The 22,976-nt window shown below is 52.2% G+C and overlaps 1 protein-coding gene across 5 annotated transcripts in view; it reads right to left on the reverse strand.

Moving 5' to 3' along the window:
* The window catches only part of SLC39A11 (solute carrier family 39 member 11), a 325,005-nt gene that overhangs the window by 42,676 nt on the left and 259,353 nt on the right, over positions 1-22,976 (reverse strand). For all 5 annotated transcript variants that reach the window (XM_080826002.1, XM_080826001.1, XM_080825999.1 and 2 more), the window contains one exon: positions 21,346-21,415. In XM_080826002.1, the coding sequence (XP_080682128.1) occupies positions 21,346-21,415 (70 nt within the window). The remainder of the gene's footprint in view (positions 1-21,345; positions 21,416-22,976) is intronic.

Here is a 22,976-nt window from a genome sequence, read left to right on the forward strand (position 1 = left end):
TAGACTAAAGCAAAGTGTCCTCTATAGTGTGGGTGGGCTGCATCTAATCAGTTGAAGGGACTGAGAAGAAGTAAAAATCGAACCCTCCCCAGAGTAAGAAAAGATTCTCCAGCAGACTGCCTTTGGGCCAGAATGGTACCATTGGTTCTCACACCTGCCAGCCCACACTGCACGTTTGGACTCGCTAGCCTCCATATGCACATGAGTCAATTTCTTATAACAAATCTCTTTCAGTTTATGTACACATTCTATTGGTTCTGTTTCTCTGGAGAACCATGACTAATGTAATGGGCCATTCCTAAAGTCTCACCTGCAGCTGGTTACCTCCTAACATCAAGAATGATCTCAGACTGCTCGGAAGTAGAGACTCAGTTTCTCTCCGTGGTGGCTGGACCCACAGCAGGGCCAGTGCCCACGTGCCCCTGGCTAGACCCACAGACGCTGCCTGGGGGGATGGGTAATGCAATTCGGAAGCATGGGGGGAGGTGGGCTTGGACCAAAGAAGCCAGGGATGAGAAGGTATTATGAGATAAATCACGTGCACATTTCTTCTCTCACCCCCTCTGCACCTGCCAACAGGCTGTTCTGAGACTCAGCAGTCCCATTCCATTTCTTTAAAGCAGTTCTTCATAACCATGACTGAGCGTCCAGATTTACTTTTTTGAGAAGCTACGGCCAGCTCAGCAATACGCCTCAGTTTACTTTCTCGCCTTCCTCGTGCCATTCATCTCCTTTCCCCCTCACTCTGCTTCTCCGGGAGTAACACCTCCCAATACATTTTAGCATGTAAACTTTGCCTTGCGCTCTGGTTTCTAAGAAATCCAGGCTAAGACAATCAGCCTTTTTCTTTTCTTTTTAAAGATTTATTTATTTATTTATTCTTGGCGAGGTGCAGGAGAGAAAGTCTTAATTAAGCAGACGCCTTCCAAGGAGCCCAACATGGGGCTCAATCTCGCGACCCTGAGATCATGACCGGAGACAAAACCAAGAGTCAGACACTTAACCGACCATGCTACCCAGGCACCCCAGCCTTTTTCTATTTAAAGCCATTTGCATGCCCAGGAAAGACCTGGGCTCTTTTTTGTTTCGAGTGCCCAGAAGGATTGGATCAGGAGCGGGTACCTGGTCCAAGGTGAACAGGTACGTAGACTGCTCTTCAGCCTGTTGAACACAGATGAGCGGAGCCACGTATCTTTTCTCTTAGAGTTAATTAAAATTTGACAAAAAGAGGTGTATCCAGAGAAGGAGGAGAAGGGGGAGGGGGAGGAGGAAGGAGAAATAAGGAGGAGGAGGAGGGGGAGGAGGTGGAGGAGGAGGAGGAGATGTTCTAGGCCCAACTCAGTTGTTTATGAGGCTGCGGGTTTTCCTGCTCCGAATTTCCTGTGTCCTTTCAATGAACGTCCCTTTTCACTCGAGCTAGTTTCTGATCAATCTGAATTTAATTCCATTATAAGTAACCTGCTTTTTCTATCTGGATGGGTCTGTGACATTTTATTTATTACTGTAATACAGAAAAATTTCCAGGGTATGCCTAACTATGAGTTTCTTTTCACTAAATTCAGCTGAAATGTGGTAAGCCCTCCTGTGCTTATCCTCAGATATCCCCACCACCCCCCCAAACACAGCCAGTTCCCAGAAGTTATATTTTTTACTTATACATAGATTGTTAGGTTCCTGTTCAAATTGATCTGGCTGCTTCTCTGGGAACCTACAGAAATCTCAGGGCAACCTATTCTGCCGACCAAACTGATTATTTACCATGTATATCATTTTAATCTACTGCTTCCCTCTTCTCACTTTTTTAAACAGAAAGGCAACATGGAGAGAACATTCGCAGGCTGGCTTGGCTCCAGTTTAAACCTTGGATAGGGCCCTACCAGAACGCAGTGTGATTCTAAGGTTTGAGTTTTCAGTCTGCTTTGAAAGATTTCCAGTGCTTTGCTTGGTGATATGAGGAACCTTCCGCAGAGCTTAAAGGTAATCCTCCCCTGGAAAGCCGTAGCACTTCCTCGTTTCTCCATCTACAAAGACCCTCGGTCAAAGGATACGCTTTCACGTAGTTAACTCAACCGCAGAGGGAAACAAATTGAATTTTTCACCTTGAAAGTCAATACCACGGGGTCACAGCTGACATGTGATCGGCAGTGGGATGGGACAGGCCAGGAAATCCAGGACCAACAATACGGACAGGTGGGAGGAGTGGGGGGCGGTGAGGTCAGTTGGTATCAGGATAGGATGTCCAGGTGGGGAAACAAAAGTCTGGATTCTGGCGTAAGGGGGCCGTGGGAGCAGGCAGCACCAATGAGGAAGGACGAGTTAGCAGCTCAAAATTCAAGCAGACAGGACAGCCCGAAGAATCCAGGTAAAGAGAAAGGTGGAAGAGAAGAAGAAGCTTCAAGCAGGCAGAATATTCCATCAGAGCCCGGACAATGGGGCCCAGCGTCCACGGAATGAGAAGTGAGGACTTCTGTACCCACAGAGCAGGGGGGTAACGGGGTCAGAATCCAAACTGGAAGAATTCAGAGCCAGAGACCTGAAGCCCAGGTCACAAAGGGAGTAATGAGGTGCCAAGCGCAGGTGAGGCATCCGAGAGCAGGTCTCACCTCGATACTGAACACGTATCTTACAGAGCAGGAACCACTCCTGTATTCTTGGACCAGCAGGTGGATGGGAGCATTTCTGAGGGTAGGTGCCCGCTGCTCTGGATGGACAAAGTGGAGGCTGTGGACCACACTTATCTTCAGACAGATTAGCAAGTGCTAGGTCATCAAGGGTGAGACCTAAATGGTTCTCATACCGCGATCTTGCCGGACAGATTCGTCCTTCTCTTCTTCCTCCCTTGGAATCTCAGTCTCTGTGAGAGGCACTAACATTTCCCAGCTGTACAAACCCCCCCCCAAAATGGGCGGTTTTCTAGTTGTTCTCATCTCCTACATTTAAGTGGACTACAAGTATTACCCCGACACCAAAACGAGACAAAAATATCACAAGAAAATAAAACTAAAGACCAATATCTCCTATGGATATGGACAGAAAATTCCTCCATCAAGTTCTAACATATAAATCTAGCAACACGTAAAAAAAGATTACACATCAGAAGCAAGTGGGATTCATCCTCGGAATGCAAGGTGGGTTTTATTTATTTATTTTTTATTTTTAAGAGTTTATTTATTTATTTGACAGAGATCACAAGTAGGCAGAGAGGCAGGCAGAGAGAGAGAGTAAAGGAAGCAGGCTCCCTGCCGAGCAGAGAGCCCGACGCGGGGCTCGATCCCAGGACCCTGAGATCATGACCTGAGCCGGAGGCAGAGGCTTCAACCCATTGAGCCACCCAGGTCCCCCCAAGGTGGGTTTTAAATATCTGAAAATCAATGCAATATTCTATGTCATAGGATAAAAGGGGGGGAAACCTGCAATCATTTCAAAAGATGCAGGAAAAGCATTTGACAGAATCCCAACACCCTTTCATGATAAAAACCTTCAACAGACTAGGAATAGAAGGGAACTTTCCTGACCTGATATAAAGCATCTATTAAAAATCCACAGCTAAGGGGTGTGTGGGTGGCTTAGTGGGTTAAGACTCTGCCTTCGGCTCAGGTCAAGTTCCCAGGGTCCTGGGATCGAGCCCCACATCGGGCTCTCTGCTCAGCAGGGAGCCTGCTTCCCTCTCTCTCTCTCCATGCCTCTCTGCCTACTTGTGATCTCTGTCTGTCAAATAAATAAATAAAATCTTTTTTAAAAAAATCCACAGCTAATATCACACATGGTACTTAATGGTGGAAGACTAAATGCTTCCCCCTAAGATCACGAACAAGACAAAGATTACCGCTCTTACCACTTCTATTCAACATTATCCTGGAGGTCCTAGCCAGCAATAAGATAAGAAAAATAAATGCGACATCTACATTGAAAAGGAAGAAGTGAAATTATCTCTGCTTAAATATAACGTAAGCATATATATAGAAAATCCTAAGCAACCCACCAAATAGTATTAAGAGGGCTAATAAATGAGTTCAGAGAGGCCTCAGGATACAAGATAAATATACCCCAAAAAGGGGTATTTCTGTACGCTAACAATGAGCCATCTGAAAACTAAATTAAAAAAATTCTATTTATAATATCATTAAATAGAATTTGAAAAATCTCTAGGAATAAATTTAACCGAGGAGGTGCAAGACTTGTACACCGAATTACAAAACTGAAAGAGAAAGTGAAGACCAAAACGAATGGAACGACATCCCTTGATCATGGACTGGAAGGCAATATCGGGAAGACGACAGCCCTCCCTGAATGGATCTTCAGATTTAATGCGAAGTCTTTCAAAATCTCAGCTGATTTTTTTTCTTTTGCAGTAACTGATAGGCTGACCCTAAAATTTATATGGAGGAACCAGGGACACAGAATTGCTAATGCAATCCTGACAGGGAAGAACTAAGCTGGAGGCCAACACTTCCTGAATTAAACATTTACTACAAAGCTGCAGTAAAGCTGTGAAGTACTGGCATAAGGACAAACACAGAGATGAATGGAATGTAGTTGAGAGTTCAGGGGAAAAAAGAAAAAACAACCCTCCCATTTATAGTAAACTGATTTGCCAGATCAACTCAAGGGGAAAAGAAGACCATTTTCAACAAGCAGTACTGGACGATTGGACATTTACGTGCGAAAGAATGAAGTTGAACACCTATCTCCTACCATGTACAGGTACGGATTCAAAATGAATTAAATACTTTAACAGCCCGAACTATAAAACGCTTAGAAGAAAATGAGTTAATCTTTATGACCTGGCATCAAGCAATGGATTCTTAGCTATGCCACCAAAAGCACGAACAACAAGAGAAAAAAAAGAGATACAATGGGGGTGCCTGGGTGGCTCAGTGGGTTAAGCCGCTGCCTTCGGCTCAGGTCATGATCCCAGGGTCCTGGGATCGAGTCCCGCATCGGGCTCTCTGCTCAGCAGGGAGCCTGCTTCCCTCTCTCTCTCTCTCTCTCTGCTTAGTTGTGATCTCTCTCTGTCAAATAAATAAAATCTTAAAAAAAAAAAAAGAGATACACTGAACTTCATCAAAATGTTTAAAATTTATACTTCAGAGAACATCTTCAAGAAAGTGAAAAAAACGACCCATACAGAGGAGAACATACGCAAGTCACGTATGTGATAAATGACTTGGATCAAATGCATCCACAACTCTTACCACTCAATAAGAAAGTCACTTAATCCAGTGTAAACACTGGGCAAAGGACACTAATAGACATCTCCCCTAGGAAGTCATACGCACGGCCAAGAAACACTTGGAAAGATGCTCAACGTCATTAACCATCAGGGAATCCCACAGGAGAACCACAGTGGCATCCCCCTCCCCCCCAGGAAGGCCATCGTCCAGTCAGACAGCAAGTGCTGGTTAGGGTGTGAGAAATTGGAACCCTGCTTTCCTGCCGGCGGGAACGGAAAATGGTGCCGCTGCTTTTGGAAGACAGTGTGGCGGCTCCTCAAATGTTACACGCAGATCGACCATACCAGCCAGCGACTCCACACACGGTATCCACCCAACAGAAGTGAAAATAGTGAAAACCCGCACACAAACGGTCCCCGCAGCACTCTTCACAATGGTCCCAAAGCAGAAGCAGCCCAAATGTCCATCAGCGAATGAATGGATAAACCAAATGTGTACGGTACCTCCGTACCCCGGAGTATCATTCGGCCATAAAAAGAAGCAGAGTCCTGGTACGTGCTACAGCACGAATGAACTCGGTAAAAGCTAGTTTCAACCGAGTGGAAGATGCCCCTTGCAGAAGTCTGTGTTACATGATTCCGTGTACATATACATACCTGCAATGTCCCCAGCAGGAAAGTCTACAGAGAAGAAAGCATTTTAGCAGTTGCCAGAGATTGAAGGGTTGAAAAGAACCAGGGAGCGGGGAGTGATGGCTGAAGGGTACAGACCTCCTTGTTGGGGTGATGGAATGTTCTAGAATTGGTTGTGGTGATGGCTGCATAACTCTGTAAATATACTAAAAATTGTACATTATAAAAATGGGTGAATTATATGCTGTGTGAATTATATCACAATAAAACGGTTACAAAAATGTTATTAGGTATATTTATAGTGGTTATAATAAACGTTAATTTCTAAGCCGTTGTCGGGCCCACTGAGAGGCATGCTCTGTCAGGTACATTTTTTATTTTGGCTTTCAGTCGGGGAACGGGCCCCAACGGGTCACATGGAGTTACTGAGATGTCCACACACTATAGGGCACGCCAGTCATAGCGATGACACCGCGGTCACATTTAACGACATAAACTGCTTATGTGTCACTAACAGCAGACAGCATGAAGGACGTGAAGTCAGAACAGAGAGACATGCTCTCCCAGCGGCGAGCCAGACCGTGGAGAAGCTTCTATTTCACCCTGCCTTTGCACGCCCCAGCCACAGGTAAAGGGACACAGCCGCAGCCATAAACATCCACGGCCCTGCTGCTGAGCACGTCCATGGCTACACAGCGGAGCCACGCCCGAGACCTTGACCTTCACTTCTATGTACTTGAGGCAACCCCTTTTTCACAGATGCAGAAACTGAGGCATAGAGAAGAAAGCACGTGTGTGAACGCTGTGTTTAGGCTCCAAGGAGCAAGACCCCGTTGTGTTTACGGAGCTGCCACCCCAAAACTGGCAGGAAGGTGGGACCCCCCCCCGAGGCCTGCTACACGCACTTCCTGTTACTACCCCAGGTTCAGATCTGGGGTCACGGAGCGTCCCACCTACTTGAAGAGGAGGAAACATGGCTTGATGCGGGAAGCCAACAATGAAAGGTTCGTTTGGCCAAACAACAGACAGAAAAGTCTGGAATCACAGATCTTTACACACACACATACTCAAAACCACCTCCCCTGGCCTCATTGTATCCCTCACCCTCACTTTCTCTCCCCAGTTCCTTTCTGCTCCCCCTGGTGAAGGGCCAGGAGAACAGCGCAGCCACTCAGGGGCCCCGGCACCAGGAAGGTCAGGTCGGAAACACACGCCCGAGCATTGGGTCAGAGTCAAGGGCTTGGGCCCTGGGAGCCTGTGAGGGTCTGGACTCCTCCAGGGAGAACCCCTGTGCCCAAGGGGGCCCAATAAGGGGCAAATAAGAAACGCCGGGCAAAGTTCCTTAAAAAATAAAAAAATCAAATGTCCCTGTGATCGATCCAGTAATTCTACTTCCGGGGAGACGCAGAGAAGAATTGAAATCCAGGTCTTGAAGAGATATCCGTGCTCCCACGTTTGTAGCAGCCCTAACACGGCAGCCAAGAGATGGGAGCAGGCCGGGCGTCCGTGGGCAGACGAACGGATACCCAAAATGTGGTCTGTACTGACGGCGGAATATTATGCAGCCTTGAAAAGGGAGCGAGTTCTGACCTGCTGCCCCATGGATGCATCCTGGCGACCTCAGGCTCTGTCACAGAGACAACAGACCGTGTGACTCCACTCGTATGAGGTGCAGAGTGAGTAGTCAAGTCCTAGGGACAGACAGTAGATGGGTGGGGGGCTGGGGCGGAGGGGAGGGGGGCTGGAGGGTCTCTTGTTTCACGGGGACAGAGTTTCCATTTTGTAAGACGAAAGAATTCTGGAGAGGGATGATGGTGACGGTTGTTCAACAAGGCGACTGTACTAAGTGCTGGACTGCACACCGGAAACGGTTAGGACGGTGGATTTTTATGCTCTATATGCATTTTAGTACAACGAACAATTTTTAAAACAAAATGAAACACCATGACGGGCTGAGAGAGACTTTTTTTCCCCCTATTCTTTTTTTCAAAAAGATTTTATTTATTTATTTGAGAGCATGCAACAGCACGAGTTGGTGGGGGGAGAGAAGCAGCAGCAGGAGAGGCCGACTCCGCACTGAGCGGGGAGCCCCAGGCGGGACTCGATCCCAGGACTCTGAGATCATGACCCAAGCTGACGGCGGACACTTCACCGACTGAGCCATCCAGACGCACCCCACCCCCAACCTTTTGTCTGCTTTTTGAACAAGGGACCCTGCATTTTCATTTTTTATAAAGTCTTGAATTTTACGTAATAATCTGGCCTCGTGGAAAATAAAGCTGGCGTTTCCTTCCTTGTCACTCGTCTGTAATGAAATGCTCACCTTAGGTCAGAGACTCGGGCTGGGGAAGCATATTCCCTTTCTTGGGGGACAGCTGAAACGGGGGGCAGGGGGGCCCTAAGCCCCTCTTCCCTTCCCCCTTTTCCTTCTAGAGCCGCGGCTCTCACACTGGCGCACTGCACGGGGGAGTGTGCTCAAAATGCTGTGTTGGGGCCTGCCCCGAGCCCATGTGTCTGAAGCAGGGCTGTGGAACCATCCTCTGGATGGTGTCTGGGCTGGGACTGTCCCACCAGGTCCCAAGCCAGGGCTCAAGAAGCGCTGCTCTGGAATCCGGAAAGGAGAGACGCGATAAACCCCGACTTCTTCTGCCTCCTCTGAATACCAAGATGCTCGCTCTGCCTCGCTCCCTTCAAGAAACCATTCTCAGGAGGGCACTGGCTTCCTAGACCAGATGCGGCCCCTCCCTGAGGCTCCAGTGATGCCCCTCCCTCTGCTGGCTTCATTCTGTTCGTGGCTGGTGGCCTGGGGGGCACCCTGGTGCTGGTCCCCTGACGAGCACCAGGGGTGCTAACTCTGCTGAGATCACCTGAGATCACGGGTGGTCCAGGGGGTAGCTGGCCGAGAGTGGCCGAGGCTCTGTGGCCAACGGACAGAAGGGGAGCTTTCCCAGGCCTCCCAGCTTTCCCCGAGTGCCATGTGGGGACACAGGGCATTTTGGCCTCTGGTCCCCAACCTGGCAGGTATGGGCTGATGTTAGTGAATAGGGCGGGGGGAGGCCTTTGGGCCCCCCGGATTATTTCCATATTCCTCTTGCACAAAAACGAGGCTGTCCCAGGTTGAATGCAAAGTTCTAAAAATCTTCACACTCGTAGGCTAAGGCACCTGTAACGTGGCCTCTTTGGCTTCCGCCAGCGCTTCCCCGAGCAGACGCGGGTCCTGAGCAGCCAGGCCCCAGGGGGCTCTGGAGCCCCACCTTGCTGGTAGGCAGGCAGGAGGTCCCCCCAGCAGGCAGTGGGGTGCAGGCCCAGCGCAGGTGGTCCGGGTGGGGCCCCCAGCCCCAGGTCTGGGCAGAATTAAAGTCCGACGGCCTATCAGATGGAACGACACCGAGGAAAGGAAATCTGTCTTTTAAGAACAAGCGACAGGGCTGATGACTGAACTCCCAAAGAATTCTGTGGTTGAACCTTTTTTTTTGTTGTTTGTTTTCTGGCACAATCTGTCTCTGTTTCTGAGCCGAGCGCCGTGCTCCCCGTGACAAAGGCGTCTTTCTTACGACGGTTTAATAGCTCCAAGACGGGGGACAGCCCTGACTCTCCCATGGGCCCATGTCTGACGGCGGCAGCTGAGCAGAGAAGAAAGCCACCGCTTTCCACCAGTGGTCCAAACTGAACCGAGGGAGACTTAAGGAATCCAACAAAACAGAAAAATAACCTCCTCCCGAAATAAAAGCGCAAGTTCCCGAGCGGGTGAGGGAAACACGCATCCAGATAGAGAACACTGTGGATCGGAAGCCACGCTCCGGGCCCCGCGTCCTCATCCGTGGGGGGAGGCGAAGAAAGCTGCGTCGGGTCTGGGGATGGAGAAGCGTGGATGGGGCGAGTGGAGACCCCACGTGGGAGTTCCGTGGCCGCCGGAGCCCTGTGCTGCGAACGGCGTAGCTTCAGACCAGAGATTTATTCTCCTGGTTTGGACCTTAACACACCTTTCTGGAGGGCACGATTCAACCACAACACCTTCGCTCAAAAAACCGGGGGCTCCCATCCAAGCAGCCGAGCACCTCCTCTTGTTCTAGGACCACGGGACAGGTAACTTGCTCTGTCTTCCCAGCGACACAGCCCAACCGTCCATGCTTTCCAGGAGGTGGGGTGGGGAAGTGGATCGTGACATCACGGCCACCCAGATGACCTCTGTCCCCTCTCTTCGGAGCTTTCTCCTCTCCCCAATTCCTTCCCTAGGCACCTGGCTGCACGGAGACACCAGGCAAGGGGCAAGGGTTCTTAGCGTGGCGACAGATGTCTGGAGAGATGCTCAGCATGACCTCTGACACGAATGTTTGCTGCCGGTGGCACCGTCTAGAAAGTCTGTCCCTCACTGTGGAGAGTGACATACATCTCTAATCCCAACAGGCCCAGGGAGACACGGTGTTCGAGGGGTGAATGATAATGGAATCACACCTCCTACGGCCAACTCGAGAGCATCTGCACAGGGTGTAGACGCTTTTTTACAACTAAGCTGCAACTCTTTTCTGCACCACTCTGGGGGGGTGGGGGGTCGGTCCTGAAGTCTGTGTGGTCACGGCAGGTAGGTGACTTGGGTGGGGGGAGAGGGCAGTGGCTTAAGGCACAAGCTCCAGAGCCAGGTTGCCAGGGTGCGAATCCGACCTGTGCCCTTCCCCGGCTGTGTGCTTCTGGCACATTCTGCACCTGTAAGATGGGGACAGCAGTTTCACAGGGGCCTCGAGGACCAGCGGATACGCAAGTTGAGGAACACAGGGTCTGCACGTGGAAAGCAGTTGGTCAGTGTCAGCTTTCACCACCACGGTTGCCAGAGGCCGAGGGCGGGGAGGTGGCTAATCACGGGCTTCTGCATTGGCCGGATCTCAGTTAAACCCTGTCTCCACTTGGCATAAGCACGGCCTCACAGAAAGTTCCCAGGCTCTGCAGCCTCATCCCATACTGGGATGGCAGTGGGGACTACGGCAGCCAACCCTAAGAGTGTCCCAAAGGCAGATGAACTGAAATGAAGGCCACCATCCCCACCCCCACCAAGCCAATCTCAAGCTCCCTCAGCACGTCTGCTCTGGAAAACACTGCTGCTCTCTGCCTCTCCTTACGGTGGGAGGTCAGACGGGGCAGTGACGGGCCCCTCCGACGCACCCACATGAGTGACTGCGTTCTGAGCAGGGAGGGAGGCGGGCACACTGCCTCCTGTCTGCAGGGCACCAGCTTCTCCCTGTTGGCCACACAAGGGGCCATTTATGCTGTGGCCCCCGCCTCCCCCACCACTGCCTCCAGCCACCCCCACCCAAGTCCCTGGCGACAGGGTTGGACATCTTGGCACAGGGGACTGTTCTCCACACAACGTGCACTCTGTTTAGCCTGCGGCGGGCTTCGGGGGAGGCACGGACCCTACAAAGCTCTTTGAGAACAGCAGTGTGGTTTCCTTGTGGCTTTCCCAGGGGCAGGAGACGACACAGACCTTTCTCTCCCCCGTTCCCATCGCCACCCCGTCCGTCCTCTTGCACAGCTTGGGACAAGCAACTCGAGGTCTGGAAGCAAGTCCATGGATTGTGGGACAAGGGGGAAGTGGCTCAGGCCCTTGGCAGGGGCTGTCCATTACGAACTATCTACAGAATTCCGGGCAGGCCGTCAACCCTCACTCCCCCCCCAAACTGTCCTGGTTGCAGAGTTGACCACGCAGAGTCTAAACCTGGGTCCTGTGCAGAAAACAGAAAAGGTGGCCCAGGCTGTATTCCAGGCAAGGGTGCAGGATGGAGAAAAGCATATGCCACACAATAAAGGCTGGGCAGTCCCAGGGCAAGGGACAGTGAGTGTGAAGACTCCGTGCTGAGACACAACCGCAAAATCAGCCGGAGAGGGCCAAGGGGAAATCAGGGAAAGGATGCTAGTCACGGGGCCCAGGACATAGGCCAAAAGAAGCAACGTCAGGACAAGCCACGCACACCTAGAGATGCCCACATTCCTGGCCTGGGGCCTCCAGGCCTGTGTGATCCCAGGGAGACTGCGGAACCCACTTTCGAACCAATTCTCCTTCTAGGGAGGCAAGGGGCTGGGAGCGCTTGTGCTGGAACCTGGGCTGGGAGGAATGGGCTGGGCATCAGTCTGGAGCGTCTGCAATGGGCAGGCCAAAGACACTATCATTGTTACTCCACTATGACTACTGATGATGATTACTGTTGTGGGAATTTGCAAATTAGGAAACTGAGGCACAGAACAAAAATCAACGTGTTCAGTTGGACGGCTAGCAAGTGGCAGAGCCAGGTTTCGAACCTGGGTGGTCTAGCTCCAGGATCCATTCTCTCAAATAGTCCACCTGCTCTCCTGGGTGCCGCGCTGGGGAGGAGCGGGTGCTGCACCAGCCCCCTGCTCCCCCAGATGCCTTCTCATGGGTGTCACGGTGCCCTGCGCATGCGAGCAGCTGTCGACAGGGGGCGCTCTACCCCCACCCCCATGAGCGACACCTGCTATCTTTCCAGACTTGGAAGCAGGTGCTCAAGTGTCTGGGGTTGACTGTGTGGCGGTTCCTTGCCTTCTCTCGGTCACACCCCAAACCCCATATCAGGCAAACAAGCCCACATTCTGTGTGTCTATATCTAGAATTACACCCTGTAATTCAGATGTGAGTTAAAAATGAATCTTTTCCCTATGATATTATCCTGCCCTGGAGCCCCTGTTTCCACACAGTAGCAGAAACAGAATTCATCAATTAAAAGGAAGTTAGTGCCTTCCGGTATCAGGTTCTCCTCCAAGAGAAGTTGTCGCTTTCTGGGTAATGCCAGGAATTCGAGTGTCAAGATCCCCGGCAAGACTTCCCTCTCTCGCCGTGCCTCCTCTCCAGGACGCTGCTGCACCCAGGGGAAGAGGACAGGGAAATACAAAGGAAAATATTTGCAAATATGCCACCACCATTTAGAGAAACTGATTTTCAACACAGATTACCACACTGTAAGCTTTTCAACAGAGCTTGTTACACAACCGTGAAATAAAGTGGATGGCCAAGCTCCCCTTGTCGGGCTGCCCAGGGGGGCTCAAACTCACTAATCTGTATGAAAAACACAATTACATTTCAGGTAGTGTTGAACAAGGTCTTCATGTTATATGTTGCTCTGAATTTGAATGGAGAGAGAGAGAGAGAGAGAGAGACAGATGAAGCAAAGTAAATTCCTATCTGGATGGTAGAAAGGACTTCGTTTTTTCCCTGAGTATATGAACAAATTTCTTCGGTGATAAATATGCCTTGAACAGAAAGATCCCTCCTTAAAGATCAGACTGACAGTGAGAGCCGGTGGTAGCGGCTTTCTCTCAATGTCTTTACTTTGCGAAACATGGAAGGTGGCAGTTCTGTGTCCATCTTCACATACACAGGGGACATTTTTATGTCCCATGAAGTCCAACAGTGCTGGGACCCCAGATACGAGCCACCCCTCTTCATGAAATGTCCACGGAAACTGCAGTGTGGTTAGTAAGAGTCAAGGACACGGCTGGATTGCCAGGTGCTTGCTCGCCCGAAGAGTCCTACCTGCTTGACCCGGAGGTACCACTGGACAGACAGTGTCCTGAAAGGAGCACATTTCCTAGTAATCCCTATGGGTGTTTTTCTGTCTCTGCAGCACCGTGTGTGTGGAGGGATGGGCATACGAATAGAAACACATGGCCGTCGGAGATTCATGTCAGAGAGTGTCCCCACCCTTCAAAGGAAACCGGCTTTCAGAGGGAGACATGTATCCCCTCTCTCGTGCCTGCAGGAGGGGATGAAGTACCGTCGCTGGCCTTCCTGTGAGGGTGCCCCAGCGCAGCTGACAGTCACCTGAGACGTGACGATGTGTGCCAGGAGAGGCGAGCAGAGGAGTGAAGAGTCCCGACTTCTAGAACACCCCCAAATCCATTGGATTTTTCTTTGTCTCCTTTCTGGTGGCTCTTTTGTTAAAATAATGTTACTTATCACAGTTGTCCTGAGAAGTGTGGAAAAGTCTGCCAGACACGTGGGTGAAGCCAGACTAAGATGAAATAGCTTCTCAAGGACAATCTCAGGTGACAGGCAGGTGACCAACAGACTTTCATTCCCCCACCTGTGTATCTCTCCATCCAGCCAGTGCTGCACGTGACGGCAGCAGGCCCCACGATGGGCACGTTCCGCAGACAGTTGGCTGGGAAGGTCCGGATTCTCGTCTCATCAGCTGGAGAGTTCTCAGATCTCCAGGGAACAATGACATTTGTTTGCACAGACCCGGGGACATGGAGGGCAAAGTATGTCCAAGAACGCCCCTGTCCCCTGAGAGGATAACTCGGCCAAAGAAAAATCCTGGCAGGACCAGGGGACAAAACACAGGAGCTGGAGGGGCCTTAATGACAAGACGCCTTTACTTTTTCATGCTTTTTGCCCCTCGCCGTTCTTGCTGCGAGCGTAAAGGCCCACAGGAAGGAAGAAGGGGCTGGGAAAGAAATGGAAGAGGAAAGTAAGAATGCCGGGGTTTGGACAAGGACCTGAAGAAGGAGCCCAGACCATTCCTTTCTCCGCGTCGCTTCCCAGCCCCCGGCCCTCCTGGCTCCCGGCCGCCCAGCCTCCTGGAGCAAGGCACCTGCAGACTGTTCTCCGGAGGCTGGTTCAGAGCCCCCAGATGTTCCCAGGATGGGAGGGGGACTTCCTGAGGTGCGACAATGACAAGGGGAAAAAAAGTATTTAAAAAACCCAACACAGAACCTTGCGGGGAGCGCTCGGGAACAGCTCTGCGGAGCGAACGGCTCTGCGATCGGCCTGAGGAACGGCTCCGTCCGCGTCTGGCTCGGTCCAAGGGTGTGGCAGGCTTTTAGGCTCATCCTCCTGACGTTCACGACCAGTATAATAACTTTTATAACACTGGTTTGTTTTTTTTTTTTTAAGTCACTAGGGAAATAAATGCGTTACCCCTAAAACACCCTAAAGAAAATGTTAACAGATTTTGGGGTGTCTGTCTGCACCGCTGCTTTCCTCCAGGTGCTGAGCAGACGGGCTTCCTGCTCCTTCCCTGTCGTTCCACATCTCCCCCTCCTCTCTGGGGGGCGGCTTGGCGGGGGTGGGGGGAGCCACACAAAAACTTTGTTGCTAAGCAGACGCTGGAAAATAAGACCGTGGGGAAGAGCCCTCCTGCTGAGCCATCAGCTGGAATATAAAGACATTATGAAAACTATAAACTTGTATCTATACAGTACATGGTTTCAGCTTTTGTACGTGTGACCTCTGCGGAAGACGCCCAGGGCTTCTGACATCCGCGGGTCTCCAGTGCCTTCTGCCCCCTCCCTCGTCCTTCCCTCGTTGCTTGTTCGTCAAGCCACCGCACGGGGGCACTGGGCACCACCTGCCTGCCGCCTGCCGCTTGCAAATTCCCCAGGCTCCCCAGCATTCAGGGTACAGCGCTCAGTGCCGCGTGGGGCAGGAAGGAAAATTTCAGAGACAGCGCTGCCAGCCGGTGACTCTAGAGTTCCAGGCAAGGCAGCTTGATGGGTTCGAGAGAAGGACTTGTTGGCAGAAAATAAAACTGAGAGCACAGTCTGCTGTTGCAAATACGGAACAGCACAAAAATTCATTCCCAGTTCTGCTGGAGTGATAAGCAGTGAGGGGGGGGGGTGGTGGGAGGGTGGTATGTGGCACGGAGAGGGGGAGAGGGTGTGGGCCACTCTGTGGTGGTTGGGTCAAGGTGTGAAAGTATCTCCTCTTCCAGGCACCTTTCTGTCCCCATACCGGGATTCTGCTTTTTTAGGCTTAAGTCCACTCTCCAGAGGGACTGGGCTGGGCTCTGGCTTCCCCCTGCAGGGAATGGTGAGACTCCATCCCATGGGTGGGTGGGGAGATCCAGACCAGCCGCCTGAGGAAGGGAGAGTCTCTTCAGAACTTTCTGGAAGTCTGGGAGCTGGTCCTGCCACAGGGAGGTCTAGGGGCCTCGTAAGAGTGGCTGGACCTGTGGAGGCGGTTAACGGCAGATGTGAATGAACCACGATGGAGAAGTTTACACTTCAGATCTCCAAGATCTCCAGGATCCCCTCCCCACCATGACAGGACCCCTGCTCCTGACCTTCTCTACCCTTAACTTGCAAACCTGTTTTCAAGAACTTACTGGAACCAAAGTAGGGAGACTAGTTGGACAGAAAGAAAGACATACATAATAGATGACTTCCATACACGGACATACTCATCAACTAATGTCCAGGAAAACGTGTCTCCCGCCATTTTTGTTCCTAAACAAATGGCTGCTTAGTTGACCGATGACCGCTGTCTTAAGTGATCACGAATATACCAACACGTTTACTGGTTTTTAAGACGGGGAAAGCACCTGACTTACGACTTCCTCCTTGATCTCGTAGGCAAACATACACTTTAAATTTTACTTCGATGTCCCCACCACCCCCTGTAACTTAATGACCTCATCTTTGGTCGGAGAGCAGGCCAATGGACCTGGAAGCATCTGGGTGTGGGTTAGCACTAGCCGGCCCAGGCGCGCCCTGGGGACGCGTGGCTTGTGGATCATCGGGGTATCCGCAGCCAGCCAGCCTCTTCGGCGCCACTCAGCCTGCTGCACCTGCCGGCCGGGTGTGCTCGAGGACGACAGACACCTCCCACGGAGCGTGCTCAGTCAAAGCGTAAAGAACAGTTGCTATGAAAGCAAACCGCGCTCTCCCCGCCGGTTCGAATTACACCTGCCACGGAGTCAAGGGAGAGCGGAGGGCACGTTTCCTCTCCAGGGAACACGTTCTTGGGAGGTAATGCCACTTCAGAAAGGAAAACTGTTTAAGCAGCAAACTCCCCAAGGACACGCAGTGTGAAGAATTTCTTTGTGGTGAAACCAGAAGAAATTGCTATGGGACCAGATCAGAAAGAAGAACGCCCTGTCTCCTGAAACCATGAGCTGCCCCTCGACGCCTAAGCGTCTTCAGAATCCAGGGGGACACTGCATGCGGGATGGAGAGCGCCAGGCAAGCTATGGGGTGACGATGGAAGGTGCAGGGAGCTCCGGAGGGCCCTGAGGAGGGCACCATGAAGGGGAAGTGAAAGCGTCAGAACACTAGGTGGCAGGAGCCGCACACAAGTCACACACCCGCGTCCTGCAGGAGCCCAGGGAGGAACTGAAGACGGTGCTGGCTAGAGAGTATTTACTCTGCACCTTTCTCTTCTCTCCTGGTGGCTGCGGAGCCGGGCAGGCGAGGAGAGACCCTCCACTGTCAGGCGCATCATACACAGAGCCCAAGAAAGGGGTTGCACAAAAGTCAGTGGGTGTCTGAGCCTTAGATGATGGATCTGGACTAAAATCACGGTCTTCCACTAGATGAGAGGCTGCCTGCGAAGGGCCAGATAATAAATATTCTCAGCCTTCAGCCTCGAGATTCTGTGGCAATGACCCAACTCACCCGTCACAGCACAGACGGAGCAACAGACGACAGGTGAGACAAGCCAGGTGCTGGCTGTGTTCTAAGAAAATGCCACTTCCAGCACCGGGTGTTGGGATGGCCCCGGCCCTCGGGCTGCAGAGTCCTGACCCCCTGCACGAAATGAACAGCCATGAGCTTGACCGATTTGCACCGTGGACACGTTCCCAAGTCCATGCAAATGCGTACTGTCCCCCTCTGGGCCCTTCCACAGCGCATTACCTACGTCTCCCTGTTGCCCGAAACTGAATTCTCCCATCTCCCTTCCACACCACAAAATCAGCCGACAGCCTCCATCGGGCGGTTCTGCGAGAACCTCTTCCTTCATTCCCACGCAGTCACTGTATCCCTCGTCCTCCTGGGAGCTACGAAGGCACACAGCTGCCAGTGGTCAGTACCTGTTTGTTCAAGGGCTGAATTCTTCACACTGGTCCATCTCCCTCCTCCCCCCAAATTATCCCATCAGAGCCAGATCGCTGTTCAAATCACCTCTTGGGTTTTGTCATGTTCCTGTGTCAGAACCCAGCCTCACTGCCAACCTCTCGCTTAATGATAGATTTCCTCAGCTTACCTTCTAGAAAGCACCATGTGAACTCCATCCTCCTCTGGCCCTAAAAACACCCTGGGGACCGACCTGGGCACCCGTTTGATGGCATTCCCTGCCTCTGTCGTCTCTGCTTCTTCCGGCGGCCCACCCCCACAGTCCCGATGAAGCACCCCGCATTCCACGAAGGGCCCCTGACGCGGGGGAAGGGACACGCGCTGGGTTTGTATCCCCGCCCCCACCCCCGGAGCTCATGTCCGCTCATCTTAAAGGCGCCTCCAGGGTTCACTGCCCCCTAACCAACTGTTTTGGCTCTTTTCTGTGATTTGCAGTAATGTCACACCGAGGTCACAGCCTGTGGTCCGAGCAGTGTTGATCTGGGGGCGCTCTGACCTTCTCTGCAGCACACAGCACTCTCCTCAATTTTGGGACACACGTGCCTGTGTGTGCTTCAACACGATGGAGATTTTCTAATCGCCAGGTCGGGGGCCCACATCTGTCCGCGAAGTACCCAGTGCTAACTTCTCATGTCTTCTCAGTGCCAGAGAGGAGAACCATAACCCCTCACCAGGACGGCGGTTTTGCCTTTTTTCCCCCCTCATTGTTCTTAGCCGATTGGAGACTTAACGATGCCAGGTGCGTGCAGACGCAGGGGGATCCTAGCACCCTGGGGCGCCGTTTCTCTCCTTGGGAACCACTGACCTTATTCTTTATGCGGCTTTCTGCCTCAAAGTCTGTTTTGTCTGACTCTAAACCTGCCATGCGTGCTGGTCGGCGTGCACCTTCTATCTTCTCTCCTGCCTTTATTTTCAACCTTCCCATGGCCTGCATGAGGCAAGCCGCCTCTGCGTCACACGGAGCTGGAATGTTATCAAGCAAAACCTGTCTCTTTTAAGCGATGTGCTTAATCATCTGATGACTTAGCTCGTGCGCCCACCCTCTGGCATTATTTGCCTGTGGCTTTCTTTCTCTTTCTCCCTCGCTCCCTTTCGTTCCGCCCGCTGGTCCCTATCCTCCCCTGGAAATTCAACTGAACCATGAGCCAAGGGCCGAGAAAGTTCACAAGCCCAGCCTGGGGGCTGCTGTGCGTTTCCCCCCACCCAAGAGTAAGATCACAGGCATCAGGAAAGGAGGAACCCGAAGGACCAACTAGATGCAGATCTCTGGGTGGGGAAACCGGGCTGAAGGGTGGGGTCTGCTTGAGGGAGAGGCTCTGGACGGAAGGCCCCAATGTCTGTGCCCCACAGGCCGTGGCTGGGGGCGGGTGCAGTGCGGGGGTGGGGGCACCCCCCAGCAGCTCATTCAGCGGGGAGTCTGTGAGGCTGACAATCCTGAGGCCTTCAGCCCCGGCTCATCCCAGTGGGAGGGTCCTGTGTGGAGCTTACGTAACTCCGGGACAGCCTGCTTGCTCAAAGGGAAGAGAAGAGCTGGGTTGGAAGGGTTTTTGCTCTACTTTCTTCAGAAATATTTATCAAGATGAGCAGAGAGTACAGGTGAGAGAAGAGGCCATCCAAGTTGACATCTTGATGGCCCCGGGAGACACGGTGCCACTGGACTGAAAGCCTGGCTTGTGAGCTCAGAGCCGGGGGTGGGAGGGGCAGTGGGGGTGGGGGGAAAGGGCTGTCACCTGTGGGCCACAGACTTATCACAAAGTGTGCGGTGCCTGTGCCCTGGGAGGACCTGGCCCGCAGATGCTTCCAGGGCCAGTGCCTCAGGGCTGCTCTGCCCCCACCCAGCCCCCAGCTCCCAGACTCTCAAGTTTCTTGTGCTCTAAGCCAGGCCAAATCCGCACACCTGTCCGACCCTCTCCCACCGTGCGAGAAGAGCAGTCTGCCGGGCATTGTGAATCACCATTCGCCCGATTTGGGTGACATTTCTCACATTATACAGTCCTGCCCCCGCCCGCTGCATCCACCTCTCATTTGGTTTTCACAACAGACATCACGGTAACAGATGATGCTGGAGTGACTTGCGAGCCTGACAGGCGGGAACGAGAAGCTGAGAACAAGGAAAATTTCGACTTGGAACGTGCCAGCCCACACTCACGTCTGGGGCTTCAAGGAGCACACATGTCCCCTAACACGCAGCATTAGAATTTGAAGACGGGCAGAGACTACACCTAACACACAGGGGCCCCGCGTCGGTCGAGGGAACAGCTGGACGGAGGTGATGGGGCAGAACGAGGCCTCACGCGGGTCTGGCCGCCCGGGAAGCGCGTGAAAGGGGCTCTGGGAGAAGTGAGTTCCTGACGAGCACAGGGGACAGTCGATCACAGAAGGAGGTGGGGCCATTGCCTTGGGGTCCGGGGGCGTGTGTTGATTTTGAGATTGCCGTGAAATGAGCTAGATGTGGGGGTCAGAAACCAGCAGCCCCTGGGCCACCTCCGTAACATGAGTTCCGTTTTTAAAATAATTGTGCCTTTCGAGTTCACGCACTGCCTAGCTGAGGCTCGCCTCCGTCCTCACCATTCCCAGCTGTCTCTACCCGATGACTGTGTGCACGTGTCTTCTCGCCCCTGGGTCTCCTGAAGGCACCTGACTTGGCCAGCCGTGGACGGAAGGCTCCCCCCTGCTCTCCTCCAGCCCGCAGGTTGTAGTATTTATGGTTCTGCAGGCGCAGGGGGACCATGTAGAACCCACCTCCGTGACGGCTAAAGGATAAGCCCCTTAGGGGGCCCCAAGGCTGTAGCGTCATCTAAGCCCCGTGTGATGCCAGGGAGGTGGCAGGGGGGAAGAAGCGACAAGGTGCGGTGACTGTCTACGGAAATGAGGGGCGGGGACAGCCCTGAGTTTGGTTTGGTCAGCGGCGGGGCAAGGCGGGGCCGGGGAAGCCTGCTGTGCAGGAGGGCCGATGGAGGCAATGCGCTGAGTGTGGGGATCCTGAGAAACATCGAAGTGGACCTGTCTGCAAGGCAGCCGGACCCGGAGACCCGGAGACGAAGCTCTGGAAAACAACGTAGGCTGAAGACCGGCGTTGGCATCACCGGCAAACCGATGGGAAATAAAGTCTCGGGAATGGAGGAGGCTCCCCAAGTGGGGAAGAAAGTGGGGAGAAAGGGTGCCCCAGCGATGGCTCCTGGGCAACACAGACATTTGAGAAAAGACCACAGGATGAGAAGCCCTCAGGAGAACCTGCGGAGGAACCGACGAGAATGGGGGAGCCCAGGGGGAACCATTGCAGTGTCCGGAGAGAGAAAGGGGGTGGGCTTCGAAAGGAGGGAGCAGTAGAGAGCACCAGAGCTGGCTTTGTTTTTTTTGTGTGTGTTTTTTTGTTTGTTTGGGTTGGGTTTTTTTGTTGTTGTTTTTTTTTTGGTGCTTAGTCTTTATACACTTAAAGAATTTGGGGGATGCAGGTGATTATATGCACGTGGGTGTTTTCAAAGTGGTTACCCATCAGATAGCTCCTCTGACACATGGTGTACAGCTGCTGCTTTGACGGAGCTCCTCTCTCAAGTAAGCCTACCTGACCTTGCCCCCACTTCCATCAGTGGGGCCGGGGGGGCCCATCCAGGTAACAGGCACTTCCAGAGCACCCCAGGGTGTCACGCCGTGCCCTCGGGCGGCGGGTGCTGGCTCACCTGGCACTCTCGAAGGTGGCAGACGCCGTCTTCCCTATCGCCCCAAATCCAACGCCGACAGCGAGACCCTCTGAAAAAGACATTAAAAAAAAAAAAAAAAAAAACCAGGAGGGGTTAGGAGCAACTTTCGAATGAGGCTCATTGCCCTCACTGTGTTGGGTGAGACTACTTGAGGCTGTCGTAACAGAAAATCCACACAACCAGAGTTCCCACTGGGGGTTGGCCGGCGACGGTCTGCAGGTCAAATCTAGCCCATTGCCTATTTCTGTTCTTAGCAAGCTAAGAACAATGTCTACGTTTTTAAATAATTGAAAAAAAAATCAAGGAAAGAATAGTATTTCATGACACATGAAAATTACATAACTTTAGTGCTCACAAATAAAGCTTCATTGGCACACTGTCATGCCTGTTGGTGGACAAGTTGTCTATGGCTGGTTTTGCACGTCATCAGCAGAGATGAGTAGTTGTGACAGAGACCGTATGGCCCAAAGACCTTAAATATTTACTGTCTGGCCCTTTACAGAAAGAGCTTGATTACTGACTCCTGAGCTAAACACAGAGGGTTTTCTTTTCTCAAGAGACGATATCCAAGGCTGATGGGGTAGCCCAGTGATGTCTTCCCAGACGTCTGGGAGCCATCTTGAAATGGTACACTGTCCTAGTCTCTCTACTCTGAGACGGTGTGGCTATCGTCTAGCTTAAGCTTAGGGAGGGACAAGATGACTCCCGAAGCCTTCCCAGAAGGACTAGCGAGCCTTCCAAGCTTACCAACACCCTGACTTTGATGACATGTGGAAGACAGGGCTGGTCCATAAGAACCTGACGCAGAGGGAAAGGTTATGGAAAAATGGAACTGGCCTGGGATCCGAGGGGTAGTCCCATAAGGTTAAAACACCTTCTGATATCTGTGGGAGAGTTTAGAGGCCAGTCTGAATCAAGGCCGGAAAGGGGACTACCAACATTGGTCAGAGTCAAGAAACAAGGGGTTTAGGGGCCAGGAGGAACTTCTGTGTTGTAAAGAGGGAAGAGGGGAAAATCCACCGCGTGAGAAGGGCTTGTCTTCTTTTGGGATTCACTGTCTCTTTGAAATGCCTCTTTTTGTCCTTTGTGTCCAGTTCCATTTCATTGGGGCCCGCTGGGCTTGCGATGGTGACTCTAGGAGGCACATGGAGATAAAAGGACTCCTCAGACTGGTTCCGTGCTAAGGCCTAAGAGCTCACCTATAATCTAGTCTGGTTCACCAAGAAACCGCAGTGGGGTATGGTGTTCAAAGATCCTGCTAAGGCATAAAGGGCTCTGTTTGCCTCGTTTTCCCCTCTGTGCTTCAGTCTCCTGGGGCGGGAGGGGCTTACTGGATAGCTATAGCCACGGGAAGCTGCTGGTTGAGAATTTGGGATTCTGATACTCCATATTTCTATGCTTCCCATATTTCTCATAATGACCAATGATGGCATACAGAATCCTAGGACTTAGAGGTGGAGGAAACCCCACGGATCACGTGGCATGACTCTTGGGCCGCCATCAGACTCAGACTTTAGGGGTTTGGGGGAGTGTGTTTCTGAAACCAGACAGCATCCTCCCAGCATGCGTGACACACAGCGTAGCCAACCGCCGACAAGGCCCCGAGACAG

The sequence above is a fragment of the Martes martes genome, assembly GCF_963455335.1.
Source record: "Martes martes genome assembly, chromosome: 16".
In the NCBI taxonomy this organism is placed as follows: Eukaryota; Metazoa; Chordata; class Mammalia; order Carnivora; family Mustelidae; genus Martes; species Martes martes.